The sequence below is a fragment of the Mustela erminea genome, chromosome 10, assembly GCF_009829155.1.
Source record: "Mustela erminea isolate mMusErm1 chromosome 10, mMusErm1.Pri, whole genome shotgun sequence".
NCBI classification, from domain to species: domain Eukaryota; kingdom Metazoa; phylum Chordata; class Mammalia; order Carnivora; family Mustelidae; genus Mustela; species Mustela erminea.
This window is the reverse complement of record NC_045623.1, coordinates 5357541-5374439: the sequence shown is the minus strand read 5'-3', so window position 1 is coordinate 5374439 and position 16899 is coordinate 5357541. Positions and strand designations below refer to the sequence as shown.

Here is a 16899-nt window from a genome sequence, read left to right as displayed (position 1 = left end):
GGCAAAAAGAAACCAAGTAGTAATGGATTAAAAAAGAGGCAGGCTTTTTTGGAATTCAGGGTAACTGGCCCAGACTGCAGCTATTTGATTTGCCACAAAGAAAAGGCAATGGCAAAAAGAAAAAGACAAAAAAAGTCCTCCCCATAAATAAGCCTCTGAAAAAGAAAATAATAATGTTCCATGCTCTCTCTCCACCCACGCGTGATATCTGAATAGAAGTACAGATCAGGCATCCAAAACCATAGAGGCAAAACAAAAGTACCTATAAGAAGCAAAATGACACAGGTTTGGTTTTCTGATTTGCAAATCAAACGGGTCCTGGAAAATGATGATGATGATGATGATGATGAAATCTGTTGCCAAATGTACCAAGACAATGAATGCAATTTACATAATTCCTTTATTATTAAAATTAAAAGGCCACTATAGACAAAACTAGGAGGAGAATTAGGCAGGGTTTGTATTGCTCTGATAATTCAGTTTTTCCAGGCTTAAATGCTGAACTGAAACGGAACCTACTCTGGCAAATTTCTTTCCTCACTGGTCTTCTGAATTTTAATGAAATGCAGAAGCCTTTCTAAGCAGGCACAAAAATGAGAAACCACAAACTTTTTAATGACAGATTTGATTAGATAAAAATATAAGTCCTCTTTTACAGCAAAACACTTTAAGAGCAAAGTTACAAGTCATCATATGAAAAAATTTCACAATCCTTATGACAAATATTAGCTATGGTCTATAAAAAGAGTCAATAAACCAACAAGGAAAAGGAAAATAACTTCCCCAAAAGAGACAAAGGATCTGAGTGCATGATCCAGAAAAAAAGAAATGTAAATGGCTAATAAATATATGAGTCATTCGATAATCAGAAAACTGCTAATTAAAATAAAGACTATGTCCTGCTCATACCACTGTCAAAAAAAAAAAATGTAAAGAGAGACAACAGCTGGTGATAGTAAGACTAGAACACAAAATGCCTGCCCCCACACTCTTCTGAGCGTATAGTCAGGCACAGTCTGTTTTGAAAGTAATTGGTGTCACTTAACCAACTTTCAAGTCGTTCCTATGTTTTGAGTAATCTGTTCTACCTCCAGGGATCCATCCTCCAAAACTATTCCTTCATTTGCCCCTAAAATATGGACATATAGATGTTTATCCTTTTCTGAAAGTTTGTCATAGCAAAAAACATGGAAGCAACCTTATGTCCTTCAACAGAGACCAGACTGAACAAATTTACAGGATGTCCTTATGATGGAATACTATTGCAGACATTAAAATGATGCAGACATATACAGCAAAGATATCAAGATATATTAGGCATATGTTAATATGTATATATGAAGTGCATCTTTAAAAAAGCAAAAACCGTCTGGAAGGACACACACCAAACAGTTAAGCACGGTTGTAGTGATGAGGAGGAGGGAAGACGAAGGTAAGCAGAGAACTTTACTCTGGTAAAGTTCTGCATGTGCCTCTACCGTTTTGATTCCTTCCATCATGCAAGCTTTCACCCTGTAGGTGTGTCATTTTTAAAAGACACACAGATAGGTACAAAGTGAATTCCTCTATGTAGAAAATGTTTGCAGCTATGTGGGTTTTTCAGGACAAAAACAACAACAACTGCAATAACAAACAAACAAAAAACCTTTTCTGAACATGCAAATGTTAATTGATTAGCACAAAGACCGAGACCCCCCCGAAATGCTCTGAAAGGTCAGCACTGTTGAACTGAATCTCACAATTAAAGGCGACAGCACGGACAGCCAGAGCAAACACCGGCTTTGGAGTCGAGCAGATCTGGTTCCAGTCCTCGCCCTGCCCCTTTCTTTCCATGACCGCGGGCAAATTACTTAACCTCGCTGAGCCTCAGTAAAATGGAGACAAATCGGCGCACCCCCCACTGTAGGTACAGCTGCCTACACCATGTATTTGCAAAATATTTTTCTCCCCTTCTGACTTATTATATATGTAGGCTGGGCTACTACAACAGCTGAGAGACTACAGGGAACTCCACAAGACTTGATGGTTTGTTTTCTGGATGGACCCAAAGACCTGTGTCTAGGGCCTCGTGGTGGACGCAGGTATCAGAAAGTGCCGGCCGTGGGGACTAAGGGAGGGCTGTGGGCACCGGGGACCAGCACCACCAATTCTAGCGGCCAGGGTTACATTGAGCAGTGGCTCTAAAGTTTTAGCATACACTAGAATTGCCTAGAAGGCTTTTATTTTGCATGTGTGTGTGTGGGGGGGGGGGTGTTTTGTTGTTTTGTTTTTTGTTCTTTGTTTTTATTTTATTTTTTCAGTGTTCCAAGATTCATTGTTTATATACAACACCCAGTGCTCCATGCAATACATGCCCTCCTTCATACCCACCACCAGGCTCACCCATCCCCCAGCCCCCGCCCCTCCAAAACCCTCAGTTTGTTTCTCAGAGGGCTTTTTAATTTTTTTTTAAAGATTTTATTTATTTATTTATTTGACAGAGAGAGAGATCACACGTAGGTAGAGAGGCTGGCAGAGAGAGAGAGAGAGAGGGAAGCAGGCTCTCTGCCGAGCAGAGAGCCCCATGCGGAACTCGATCCCAGGACCCTGAGATCATGACCTGAGCCGAAGGCAGCGGCTTAACCCACTGAGCCACCCAGGCGCCCCTTTAATTTTTTTTTTAACTTTTTTTTTTTTTTGGTCAGAGAACGTGAGCACAGGCAGACAGAGTGGCAGGCAGAGACAGTGGGAGAAGCAGGCTTCCTGCTGAGCGAGGAGCCCGATGGGATCATGACTTGAGGCAAAGGCAGCCACTTAACCAACTGAGCCACCCAGGCGTCCCCGAGAGGGCTTTTTAAAAACAGTTTTCAGGTCTCCACCTTCAGAGTTTCTGATTCAGTAGGTCCTGGGGCAGGGCTCGCTCCCCTAACCAATTCCCAGGCAATGCTGCCACCGCTGGCCCCAGGGAACTGCAGTCAGAGACCTATGGGCTTACAACATTCACAACTGCTCCCACCCCAGCGAATCTGAGGTTCATCAGCCTCTTTCCCTGTCCCTCTTCAGGGATATTCTCTCTGTCCCTCCCCAGGCAGCTAGAATGTCAGGACACTCCCTGGTCTCTCCTCTCCCCCCTCCCTAGCCAATGGCCGCTTTCTGCAGCCTCATCTCCCCAAGGCAACGACCAGGGCTGCTGAAGAGAACCCAAGACCTTTAGTGGGAAGAGGGGAGGAAATGAGGGGAACATGCTGAGAGCCAGATATCGGCCTGGCCTGGGTCCTATTGTTCTGCAGGCTCAGCACAAGGACGGGAAGTGTGTCCCCCTTCTGCCTAAGCAGATTGGGAAAGATAACTTTGTTAGCAGAAGATCCCAGGGCCGAGGGGTCGTGCTCTATAGAATTGGCACAGTCTGCTCTCATGCATGAGCTGCTCTGTTCAATAGAGTGCCCAGCCTTGTCCTGACAACTGTCTGTGCGGGGAAATCCTGTCCCTGGTGAAAGTGACCCCTGTCCCTCCCCTCCAACCCACCCCTTGCCCCTCAGGGCACAGGAGCTCTTGAATCCCAGCCAAATGGTTGTCGTACAGAAGACTCTCTGGCTCACACCCAGCTGGCCAGGGAGGAGGGTTAGAGAGGGCCATGGCTCACCTCTGGGCCTCTCCAGGTGGTACAAACAAGAAAAAGCAAGCATTGAGCCCCCCGCTGGTTAATTATGGAAGGAACACTTGACCTCCTTCGGTCAGTAGTAGCCAAACCTTCTTCCAAAGGGTGGTAATGGCCATTACTACTTAGCAAGCACTGGCCCAATGTCAAGTACTAAACTCGGTTTTATGCATATTGTTTTACTGAATCACTCTGATTCTTTGAGGAGATGCTGGTTCCCATTTTTCACAGGAGAAAACTGAAGAGGAGCCCAGGAAAGTCACGTGAGCGAGGTTGGGCAGCCAATTCGGGGCAATGCTGAGCCAAACTCACTCCAAAGCCTGGCCATTCAGTGCTTCTCTGTTCAGCTTCCTGAAAGACAAAGGCCCCCGTTCTAAGGCCCAATGCGGGAACTGGGGTCTAGGAGACCAGAGCCCCCCCCAGGCCTCCATCTCCTTGAGCAGATGGGTGTGAGGCTTCTCTGCACGCGCTTTGGGTTACGCATCCCTGGGCTTTATCCAAGTTTGTCCTCCCAGCACAGTGCCAGGCTCACACCAACCACTTCGCCAAAGCGTGTGGTGGAAGAGAAGGGCAAAGTTGCACGTTGGAGGCTGGGTATCTCCTTTCTTGGTGTTGTCGATGCTTTAGAGATGTGAAGGTGATCAAACCACACATGGATGAATGATCCGGAGACAAAAATTACATTTCCCAGAGGTTTTTGTCTGCACCCACTGTTCCAGCCCAGCCCTGGGCTGCCTGCTCCTGCAGGACTTGGCCTGGCTTACTCTCCCCCATGCCCCCCACCACCACCTACCCCATACCCTCACCACTCCCTCCCTCACCCTCTTTAAAGTGGGCTCCACCTCACCTCAGTGAGGTCTGTGTGGGAACCATCTCCCCTCCACTGGCTCTCCCAATCCCTTGCCTCGCACTTCCCTGCCCCGCATACTTTTCCATTTGGTGCTAGCTCTTATCACCTAACCTCCTGTGTCATTCCCTGAGTTATCACGTTTAATGAGAATCAGCCGCCTCCCCAACAAGACTGTGAGCTCTGCTATGGCAGAGATCTTTGTTTTACCCACTGGTGGGTCCCAAACACCTCATGGAGTGGGAGCTCAGAAAATGCTTGTAAAATGAATCACCAAACATTGCCCATGAAGTCAGAGCCAGGCCTGGATATTCAGGGAAATAACCCAATTCACCCATAGCCCCTGGCCCTGGGTTTCTTAGAGATTCATTCTACCTTGCACACCCAAGCAGCTGGAAAAGAGAGGTTTTTTTGCCTCCTAATTCCAATCATTTCAATTGACTGAGAATGGTCCCTGCGGGCCCCATACATCTGTCTGCCTGGCTTTCGACCCACGATAGGGCTCACCTGGTTCTCCCTAAAGAGCCTTACTGCTGAGTGAGTCTCTACCCCCACATGGAGGCATCCAGAACCATGGAAAATGCCTGGGCCTCTAAGTTGCACCATGACCTCAAGACGTCATTTCCACCCTGAACTGACTTCTCATCTGTCAAATGAGGAAATTGAGGACCACAGTTTCTTCTGGTCTTTTCCAGTCCTGGTATTTTCCCTGTGGAAGGAAAGCATATTATGACTGTAATCAAGACACACTTAGAAACAAGCCAACCTAGGACCTGGGGGCACAGGACACAGCCAGACTCAGAAGGGGAGGAGATCACAGTGAACATAACTAACAAGCGGATAGGGATTCACAGCATTGCATGGGTTAGAGCAATCGCCACCATCATTATTAAAAGGACTTTTCACAAAACAGGAAAGGCGGTCATTATCAACTCTCTTACATAGTTGAGAAAGCCAAGACCCAGAGAGGCTGGGCAAACTGCTCAGGAAGGGCCACACCAAGAGCCAGGTCTTCCCACTGAAAATCCCGCGATTTTCCCATGTGTAACTACTTCACTGCTTCCAAATCATACCCTGGTGAAAGAACACCACCGTTGAAGTATCCAAACATCAATGATCTAATAATCCATATTACAGAACATAAAAGTGGGATTTGCCTTCAAATGTGGTTATATCCCATGTTCCAGAGCTTTGTTTACATCAGATAAAACAATAGAGCCGCCACAAGAAGACTTCCCACTGAAAGACCTAAGAAACTGACTCTAATTTCTGGTTAGGACATCTCTTAACCACAGACGAACCTGGGATGAGGCCCTCTCCCACCTCTTTCAAAATGTTCCTCAAGACATAAGGGATTGAGTGTTTATGTTTTCAAAAACTGCAAACAGAAGATGTGACAACAAAAATAATTCAATCACCTCGGCACTCTTATGTTGTCTTCAACACCCATGGAGGAAATAAGCAAAGAAAGTGCTAAATTGCAAAGCTAGATTTGTCCAAACCTGAGCTCTGATGAGATTCTTTATTTTTCCAGACACGAACACATCCTCTACGACTGTCTCTCACACAATGATGTCAGGAGACGGGACTGCTCTACCACACAAGCCAAGTTGTCCTGGAAAGCCCTGCATGAGAGAAATTCATCTGAAGAGAAGTTTGTAGTTTCTGGAAAATCCCAGAGAAAGCTCAAGCTTCAGGAATCAACATTGAACAAATGCTCTCAGAAGAAACACTGATCAGATTTCCTTTCCTCTCTCCTCTGACTTCTTGCCTCGTTGATACTGGGGAAGAGCCTTGGCCAGTTGTTTTTAATTGACAGATTCTCTAGAAGGCTCTGTTCCAGTTAGACTCATCCTTCAAATTTGAATTCTGAAAGAAATCTGAATTCTAAAGTAAATAAGGTTTGGGCTAGTGAACATTAGGATATGATTGGAATTGGAGACTCAAACAACTTTGGTAACATCCCCCTTCAAACCACTACCATCAAAATGCAGTATGCCCATGACACCAGAAAGGGCAGGAAATGAGGGTAGAGAAGAGGCAAGCACTTAGATTCTGTTTTTCTGGTTTACCCTCCAAGTTGCCTTCGGCTCAGTAATTATACATTGTAGGTTTCCTAAAACCATCCCAGTTTCAACTATGTTTGCTCCATTGTTTCCATATATCAACTTATATAATAAAATGCCCCAGTTTGGGGTTTGGAAAGGTGGTCAGTACAACCATCTTTCATACCAATGCAATGGTGAGTCCCAGACATTGGGAAGATGGTGGGACTTGGGGAGGCAGAGGGCATGCGTTCATGCCCCAGACCTAGCTTCCTAAACATCATTCCTCATTAGGCCGCACAGGTATTTCAACCCAGAGCTTCTTGGTGACCCAAAACTCATAGCCCCATTTCGCAGTTGGAGGCGTGAGAGTCTGCAACTATTAGCTGACACTGCATAGTCTCCTTGACTCTGCAGTTCCTCAAAAGTATTTGTAATTATGAGTAAAACAAGGTGGGGAATGTTATTATATTGACAAATGGCACCAGAATTCTTTGGCATATGCAGGCTCCTTTCAAAGAAAGAAACTTGGAGACATAAGAACAAACCCCCAAGAGAGAACAATAGATCAACCCTTGAAAAGAAACAACCACTCTTCTTTGGGGGCGGGGGTGCTTTGGTACAGTCTGACTGAGGGCAGGGGATGCACGCAAGTGACCTCTTACTGTCCCTACACCCCAAGCATTCTCTAAGCGGATGATAAGGCACTGAGAAAATACCCCCAGGTAAAATACCCCCTCTGGAGAGAAGCCGAAGGTTTTCTGCAGTACAGGACCAGGTCTGCAGCTAAAAGACACTTTGGGAGGCTACAGAAGCCCATCTAAGCTTTCCCACATCAGCTTTTCTCCACCCTCCTCCCCTCTGTGCCCAACACAGCTCTCCCATTCTCTCTCTCTCCTATTGTTTTCCAAACATCCCTCCCTTCATAAAAGCTGTCTGGCTGGGAGCTTAAAATATTGCTGGACAGTAAAACCTACCCATCAGGGCCAATCCAGTCATATCTGCTCAGTCGTGCAGCACGGTAGGGGCGGGATAGAGAAGTGGGAGGTGGGCTTTTAGGCGCCAAGGGAAAGAGGACAAAGTTGCCATTTTGCTGCTGAGTGCCAAGAGAGAAAGAGAGCACATATTTCTCCGGGGGACCCTACTGCTGTTGGCAAGTTTTCCTTGGGTTACGTTGGTTTGTCGCCTTCCCTGCCATGTAACCTGGGCTTCTTTTCTAGCCTAATCTAAGGGCCAGATCAGGGTTTCTACAAAAGGAAAAACGTTGTCACTAAGGTTTGGTCTTGGGTTGGGATGGCTGAACTTAGAGTCCAATTCTGAAAATCCTCTTGGGACTGGCCTGAGAGTGGGCAGAGTTTCGGAAGGGAAAGGACTGTAGGAATGGGAGAGGGGGATGAGAGGGGAGATGCCCAAATTCTAACTACAATTTGACTTTTTAAGGTTTTCTCATTTTTTCAGAATGAATTAACATGCCTCCAGGAATCCCGAGAGATCTAAAATAAGTATTTGGTGTTTATGAAAGAGTTTTATACTTTTTCCTTGACCTCTGTGATAGGTGTAACAGTAATTACTTCTGAGTGCTGTGGGTGGAGAGGAGGCTTCATGCGGTGCATTTTTGATGTTGGGGCATTTAATGGTGCATAAGAATAGGTCTAGCTAAAGACCCCAACAGTCTTCCTGGGGGCAGGCTGTGCTGTTTCTCTAGGAAAGCTTCTCTTTGCTCTAGAGTCTAGCTGCTCTAGAGACACGAAGGGAGACCCATTTATACTCCCTTACCAACCAGACTGGTAAGTGGCCATGTAATCCTTTGGGGTAACTGGCTAACACAGGTGTAAGTGTGGTATTCTGCCTCTTCTCAAAGCGAAGAGAAGAGGATACTTCTCTGTATTGGAGATTGCCCTGGGCTTGAAGCCAGAAGACCAGGGCTCCCACCCCTGCTCTGCCCTCACTAGTTGAGCCCCCTTGGCAGACTTAGTGAACCTCCATGTCTGCCTTCCTATCTGTTAATGGAGGCTGAAAATGCCTGGTTCATTGGTTCTAAATGGTCATCCTGTGGACCTGTCAGTTCTGGTCCAAGATGAACCTTCCAGAAGCCTGTAGTAATAATGTAGTAAGCAATATAGTAAATTTTTCACCAACTTAAATGTGTTCCATTTAAAGGACTTTTATTCTGAAATTATGTCTTTTCTGGTTTTGTGGTATGAAATTCCCCCTCTTATGAAATGATGTAGTCATAATTGTGATTTAATAAGTTTTTTTTTAAGATTTTATTTATTTATTTGACAGAGAGAGAGATCACAAGTAGGCAGAGCAGCAGGCAGAGAGGGTGGGGGGAAGCAGGCTTTCCACTGAGCAGAGAGCCTGATGCTGGGCTTGATCCCAGGACCCTGAGACAATGACCTGAGCCGAAGGCAGAGGCTTAACCCACTGAGTCACCCAGGCACCCCAAGTTTCTTATTTTTATATCCTTGCTTGGCAAAATTAGGAGCTGGTAACTCTGTGTTGGCCCCCCTGTTCTGCTGGTACTTTACTAGTCTATGATGTCAAAGTTTGAGAACCACTGGCCTAGTTTACAGGTTCTTATGAGGACTGAAATAAGATATGGAAAAGTGTATCAGTTATAAATAGACAAAGGATACCCAAACATAAGGTGTCATTTTAATCATTATTTAAAACCATAATCCTGGGACACTGGGTGGCTCAGTGGGTTAAAGCCTCTGCCTTCGGCTCAGGTCATGATCTCAGGGTCCTGGGATCAAGCCCCGCTTCGGCGGGGGGGGGGGGGGGGTCTCTGCTCAGCGGGGAGCCTGCCTCCCCCACCTCCCTCTCTGCCTGCCTCTCTGCCTACTTGTGGTCTCTGTCTGTCAAATAAACAAATAAAATCTTTAAAAAATAAAAATAAAAATAAAACCATAATCCTCTGGTGGAACATTCTGTTGGATGACCTGGGGTGGATGCGTGAACTCCATCGGTTTACTTTCTATCTGTAAAAGATCTGTTTCTTTTTGCAGAAGAGCAGAGAAATATTCTTCCTTTGGTTTAAATTACTCCCTGCTCCAGTGGAATAATTTGTTCGGATATACTCTTATCTGACTTCCTTTATGTATAATTTTCATTGGTAGAAGTCAAGGACCCAAGGCATTTTCTCTTAGCACCTCTAAAGTTCCTCTTCTTAAAAGAATAATGGGTCTGTTTCAACAGCATGGAATTGGAAAGATTTTTTCCTAAGTTAGTTTCTCTTCTTCCATTATCATGAGAAACTTCGTAACTAGACATTAAAACACACACACACACACACACACACACACACACACACACATTCACACACTCAGTCTTAGCATTGCAGAGTAGGGTATGAAAGGACACAAATTTGGCTTAATTTGGAAACTACTGATGGGGTGGTCGGGAGGGTCTTCATGTTTCATGAATATGCCACAACAGTCACAACATGTCAAAAATCACTGGCCTTCCAGTTTATTTATACAAAACAGTCTCTCAAAACAGCTAGTTTGGGATCAATCTGCGATCCTTGTTTTGGTATTCAGGCTTTCTTTGCAAGTTCTCTGTCTGCCCACTGCTAACTGCAGCAAGAAGACTGGAGTTTCCTAGACTTTAACTGATACTGGTATTATATGCACTCAGAGATTGAGAATTTCAGATTTCAAATTATTACCATTGGTCCCATGTACTGGTTATTTATGGAGCGCCCACTCTGTGAAGGTCTTTGTTTTGTGTCATGACGTTTCATAGAAGATGAAGATAAAATGATCCCTGGCCTCCAAGAGCTTTTGATTCTCAAAGGGAGAAACAAGATTGATAGACACGCCATCCTCAAAGTGTGTGCTCACTGCACACGTCCACATAGGTACCTGAGTGAAATACACACAGAAATCCCAAAGGACAAATACAGTACAATACAAGGAAGAGTGTCAAATCTGAGTTGATACATCAATGGGGACAAGACATTAACAACACTAGATGTAGAGTACGTTAAGGCCAGACTTGATCTTATAAGAATAAATTACATAAACTGTTGTTTTCACATGAATGTTAGATTGAACCATGTGATAGGAAACTGGGGTTTTCCTGGCTCTGCCAACAGTAGGATTTATGCCTGGGCTGCTTACCTGATTGTGAGGTTTCCCATCTTTTTTCCCCCTGAAGGCAATGGAAATGGCTGCCCTTCACTACAGGGCAAGCACTAGATTTAACTGCCCATGGAGGAATGTTAAAAGCAGAAGTATAGCTAGACACATGTGGCTGGGATTCTGAATGGCTGGTTCTGGGTGGAGGACCCTCTCCCACTCTCAGCCCTGCATCCCTACAAGGAACTCTTCCCAATGCTGGAGTCATGACTGGGGAGCCGCAGATGCTCTCACCTTCTCAGGAGGACAGAAGCTGCTCTTGGGTGCCCTACCTAGTTGGGAGTTTCTGGGGCTCCAAGAGGAGCAACACCCTCTGCTCTACAACAAAAAGCAGCCACAGCTGTGCATACCCTGAGAGCACAGGGTGCGCATTGCTCACGCCTGCAATCACTGTCTGCCTCCCGTACCGTCTGGCTGGACTCCAAACCACAGACTGGAGGGAGGCTTTAAGATGCCACTTTGTTTATCCACTCCTATCTATGAAAATCACACCTTATTTAAGATATCACTTTTCATCACTCGTTCAAGTGTTTAACAAGTATCCCGGTCATTAAAGCAGTGGTCTTCTGATGCTATAGGGTGAGACAAGGCTGAAAGAAGCCCAGAGCAACATCTCCAGCATGCGCTCTTGCCACCGTCTAAGAGCCACACTGAGAAAACACTGCAACACTAGAAATATTCAGGCTGGAGGAGCATTTGCCACAGGCTAAGACAGAAGTTTTGTTTTGTTTTGTTTTTAAGTTTATTTATTTATTTAAGTGATCTCTACACCCAACGTGGGGCTCGTACCCACAACCCCAAGGTGAAGGATCCCATGCGCCTCAGATTGAGCCAGCCAGGTGCCCCAATGTAGAAGTTTTGATCATAGTCCCTTAGGTAGCACAGGTTTGCAGTGGGTGAGTGTCCCAGTTTACACATATCAGCCCCGTCAGTTCGATCCCCAGTGCATTAATCATTGCTGTTGCTAGGGGCATGATATGCTATCATGTTTAATGGTATTTTTGTTGTTGTTGACAAATTTTTAGCTCTATTAAGGTAGGCATGCATTACAGAACCTAAAACATTTTCATTCTGTGGGACACTAAAAGTGTCTCAGTGGACTTTCCTCACCCTGTAATGTGATTCCTCCCTGAGGCATGCTCCCCATTCTTTGGTTTTAAAAGACTAATAATAATCATATAAAAAAGACAGTACTCTCCACTTGTGATGCTGTTAAGAATGGTTTGCAGATGTCAACATAGAGAAGAAAGAAACATAAATTAAGAGCCCAGGAGTTGCAGAATTGTGTAGTTTAGATTGAAAGCAGTGTATCTCCAGGGTGTCATGGAAAGAACTCAGCCCTTGGGACCAGGCAGACAAAACGACTGCTATTTAACTGTCTGATCCCAGTTTGTTTAACCTCTCTGAACTTCAGTTTTCTCATGTGTTCAAATCAAATTGGTTAAACACTTCCTGAGCTTTCACTGGGTGCTGGGCTCTGTGACAGGCCCTGAGTATGCAGCAGTGAATGAAACATACATACATGGCCCATAGCCTTATGAAGACTATAGTCTAGCAGGATCCAATTAAATGATATAATGAAATGTCAAAAGCCTGTCACAAAGTAGATGTTCAAAAAATCCTTCCACTTCCCTCCAAACACATCATTGTACATTTCAACACAGTCCAGGTAAAATGGCTACAGGCAGTTTCACACATCCAAGAATTCTGTTGGGGGCCCAGACCCCTCACAGTATAGGGTTTTCTTCAGTATGATGCCTCTTAAAGCATAGTTTAGCTTGTGGTCTTGATTTAAACCCATGTAAACATGGGTTTCTATCTATGGTCAACAACGAGCCCTTATTTGGGGTGGAATTCAAGGAATGATACACATATCGCCTCATCTACACTTTCAGACCACCCCTTGCAATTGACAGAGAGCAGGTATTAGCATTAAACCCATTTTGCAGATGAGGAAGATTCTTCGCAGCGCTCTTGTCCCTTCATCCCAGCACGCAAGAGGAGGCACTCCACTCGATAGGTGCTCTTTTACATACTGATGGTTCCAGCAACTCAGAAAAGAGAGGTACCCCACCCTACCCCCAGCGAGCAAGCGTTAACAGAGAGAGACTGGCAGGGGATGGCACCACGGCCGATCAGCTCTTGCCTTCTTCCTCCTCCAGGTGGGTGAGAAATGGGTGACTGGAGTTTCCTGGGGAACATCTTGGAGGAGGTGAACGAGCACTCGACGGTCATCGGAAGAGTCTGGCTCACCGTGCTCTTCATCTTCCGGATCCTCATCCTGGGCACGGCCGCGGAGTTCGTGTGGGGGGACGAGCAGTCCGACTTCGTGTGCAACACCCAGCAGCCCGGCTGCGAGAACGTCTGCTACGACGAGGCCTTCCCCATCTCACACATCCGCCTCTGGGTGCTGCAGATCATCTTCGTGTCCACGCCATCGCTGGTGTACGTGGGCCACGCCGTGCACCACGTCCGCATGGAGGAGAAGCGCAAGGAGCGTGAGGCCGAGGAGCTGTGCCAGCAGGCGGCAGGCGACGGCGGCGAGAGGGTGCCGCTGGCCGCGGACCAGGGCAGCATCAAGAAGGGCAGCAACAGCAGCAAAGGCACCAAGAAGTTCCGGCTGGAAGGGACCCTGCTGCGGACCTACATCTGCCACATCATCTTTAAGACTCTCTTCGAGGTGGGCTTCATCGTGGGCCACTACTTCCTGTATGGCTTCCGGATCCTGCCCCTCTATCGCTGCAGCAGGTGGCCCTGCCCCAATGTGGTGGACTGCTTCGTGTCGCGGCCAACGGAGAAAACCATCTTCATCCTGTTCATGCTGTCGGTGGCCTCGGTGTCCCTCTTCCTCAACATCCTGGAGATGAGCCACCTGGGCCTGAAGAGAATCCGGTCTGCCTTCAAGAGGCCCGTGGAGCAGCCCCTGGGGGAGATCCCCGAGAAGTCCCTCCACTCCATTGCCGTCTCCTCCATCCAGAAGGCCAAGGGCTACCAGCTGCTGGAAGAAGAGAAAATCGTGTCCCACTATTTCCCCCTGACTGAGGTCGGCATGGTGGAGACCAGCCCACTTTCGGCCAAACCTTTTAGTCAGTTCGAGGAGAAGATGGGTGCGGGGCCCCTCGGGGACCTGTCCCGAGCTTACCAAGAGACACTGCCTTCCTACGCTCAGGTGGGGGCACAGGAGGGGGAGGCGGAGGAGCAGCCTGTAGAGGAGGGGGCGGAACCAGAGGTGGGAGACAAGAGGCAGGAAGGGGAGACAGTGAGCACAGAGGGGCTGGAGACCACAGCAGTGCTGGAGGGGGAGAAAGCCGAGACTCCTGAGGTGGGGAAGGAGGGTGAGAAGGAAGACCTACAGCCTGAGAAGGTATCAAAGCAAGGGCTGCTGGCAGAGAAGTCGCCTTCCCTGTGTCCAGACCTCACGAGAGAGGACACCAGACCGCTGAGCAGGCTGAGCAAAGCCAGCAGCCGAGCAAGGTCAGACGATCTAACCATATGAAGTGGGGCCGAAGAATGAAAGAAAGAAAAGAAAACACCAGAGTTAACATAGGGCAAGATGAAACGTAAAGACGCCACCATGATTCAAGTCTTCTGTCCCTCCCCTCACACCCACCCCTGGTTGGACAGGTGCTGCAGAGGGCACAGCACTTGCTATACAACTAGGAAACCACATTTCCCAAATAAAAGGGCCACCAAGAAAAAGCCACTGACCTGTCAAAGTTCCCAGTCTCGAATGACTGCCCTGCCCCTCCAGCTCAACTACAATGGGAAGCGCTGCTTTAATCCTCATTTCTCCACAGAAATCCCTCCAATCAGAATTGTGGTTGCCTCATAGCTTTTTGCCAGTCCAACTCAAGCTCACTAGCTCAGCCGGATTTTTATCACACCAGCACTTCCCTAGCAGATACCACATGATCATATATCAGGGGGCCCAAGCTCAGATGTCTATGGGGTGCAGGCAGGGGCTTTCAATGGTTGGGGTGGGCCTGTTCTAATGCCATGGGATGTCTAGGGTTGTGAAGACTGGGGCGGGGGGGTGGCGGGGGGCAGAGGGCAGCTGCCACTCAGTACCAGACACTGATTATCAGGCAGTGTTACCGGACCATCTGATTTTTCCAGAGAATCCAGAAGTCCAAACTTCTCAGTGAAATTTTTAACACTGCCAACTAAATTTTTAAATATACCACATGGACCAAGCAAAATGTGCGCAAGCCAAGTTTAAGCTTTGGGATACCAGTTTGCAAAGTTCGCCTACACTAGCGAGCCCAGCTTTCCTGTGGAATTGGTCATATTGTTTATGGTCTCAACTTGTGTCTATGGCTCCCAAATCTCAGTTCACCATTTTGAAGTGTTCAGTTTAAAATCATCAGTTCAGGAGACACCCAGTATTCTCAATGACCTTCCTTTTGGGTCACTGTAGCCCCTGGGTTCTGATTTAATTATCCCTTGAATTGGTGGGGATTCTGCCCTGGGCATCATTAGGGAAAGACCAAAAATATCACCCTCTCCCTGAACTGAAAGTGCCTTGAGGGCTGGTCGCATTTTTCTTCCCTGAAGAAAGAAGGTCCCCTTCTTTTCTCTCCTCTTCCAATATCAGTGAGGGCTCACCCTGAAATCAACACCTCCTTTCATCAGGGGCTGGGAGCAAGCCAGTCTGAGCCAGGAGATAATCTGCTCACTGACCTGTCTTGAGGAAAGTCAGCTCTCAGGCCTTGCTGAGACATGAGATGGGTACAGAGAGGACCATCACAGTCATACTAGGGAGAGCCTCTTATGAAGTGGAAGCTCAAACAGCCAGAATCCCAAAGTCTAGTCCCAGACCAGGCGTCATCCCTGAAAGGGACATAGAGACTAAAGGGAAAAAGAGGGACCTTGAAGTTCTCCTACGCTTTACCCTCACAACCAACACTCCTCAAACATAGAGTCCTGTCCAGGGAAATCCTCAAGTACAAGTACACATTTCACACAAGGAGCAACTTTTACCTGGAGCCAATCAATTCCCAGAGCTGAAGGTCAAAGTGATAACCAAGACAGTTTATCTAAACCAAAGCTAGCATCATGGGGCTGCAGTGCCAAGGTTAAAGAAGGAGGGATAGAAACCAAGATGACATGGCAGAGATCTGGTAGGGGACCACCAGGGAACCCAAAAGAAGTACCCAGAAAACTGCCTTAATTCTTTTTCCCAACCAGCACCATCCCAAAGCATGCAAATCTCCTGCGCTACCCTCTGGTTATCACATTCCTTTTACAATATTAATTCAAGATACGCTTTTCCAGAGCAAAGCCTCCTGCAAAACTATTCCTCCCCGGGTATCAATATTCCCATTCCTTAGTGCCCCATTTTAAAACAAAGTGGCCTAAAAATTAAATTCATCCTAAGGTATGATTGCTTGATCATCCCTCCAGGAAATTTTACATCTTAAAAGATAGCCTAAAATAGGCGTGTCTGGGTGGCTCAGTTGGTTAAGTGACCATCTTCGCTCAGGTCATGATCCCAGAGTCCCAGGATCAAGTCCCACATGGGGCTCCCAGATCCATGGAGAGTATATTTCTCCCTCTGACCTTCTCCCCTCTCATGCTCTCTCTCTCTCTCTCAAATAAATAAATAAGATCTTAAAAAAAAAAAAAAGATAGCCCAAAATATATTTTACCTATGTCAATCCAAAGTGACAAACTTTCAATGAAAGAACATATCAGGCAGTGGATAGTTGAATAGAAGAAGTATATTTATCTCAAAGACATGTGACTTTCTGGCTATGGCTTGAATCTGCCCCTTGCCAGCACCACTATTCCACCCAGACCTTCCATCTGGGGAGACAAGTAGCACAGTCCTGGGGCCTGAGAACTCGAGAGACTGGGTCACTACACTCATCCCAGTGGCCGCACCCTTGCTTCTACAGTTTTAACTCCTGAAGACTCATTTTAAGAGGATATAAACTCAGTGCGTGAGAAGAGCTTGATCATCACCAGAATGGAGTGTCTGTCTCAACTCGGACCTAATCCAAAAAAAAAAGGAAAAGAGAAAGGCACCATACTCTAGAGAAAAGCCTCATGGTGCTGTTTGGAAGTAGTGGTAAAGGCCTAGAGGAAGGCAGCTATTCTCCTTGTCTCAGTGAGGACAGAAGCCTGGGAGTGAGTGTATCTCCTAGGATGAAACAGCCTCCTGCCTCACGGTCTATACCTACCCCACAACCATGGAAGTTGCCATTTTCCCTCTTAGTCTTCCCA

General features: G+C 46.7%; 1 protein-coding gene across 1 annotated transcript; it reads left to right on the top strand.

Moving 5' to 3' along the window:
- Positions 1-7624: 7624 nt before the first annotated feature.
- On the top strand, positions 7625-14749 carry GJA8 (gap junction protein alpha 8). The gene is made up of 2 exons (XM_032302960.1): positions 7625-7682; positions 12837-14749. Exon 2 carries the CDS (start codon positions 12848-12850, stop codon positions 14168-14170), a length of 1323 nt encoding a protein of 440 aa, XP_032158851.1. The 5' UTR covers positions 7625-7682; positions 12837-12847; the 3' UTR covers positions 14171-14749.
- The last annotated feature ends 2150 nt before the right edge of the window (positions 14750-16899 follow it).

Bases quoted from the DNA above. Each gene is read 5' to 3' on its own strand.
- GJA8 (XM_032302960.1), top strand. From the start codon at position 12,848: ATGGGTGACTGGAGTTTCCTGGGGAACATCTTGGAGGAGGTGAACGAG.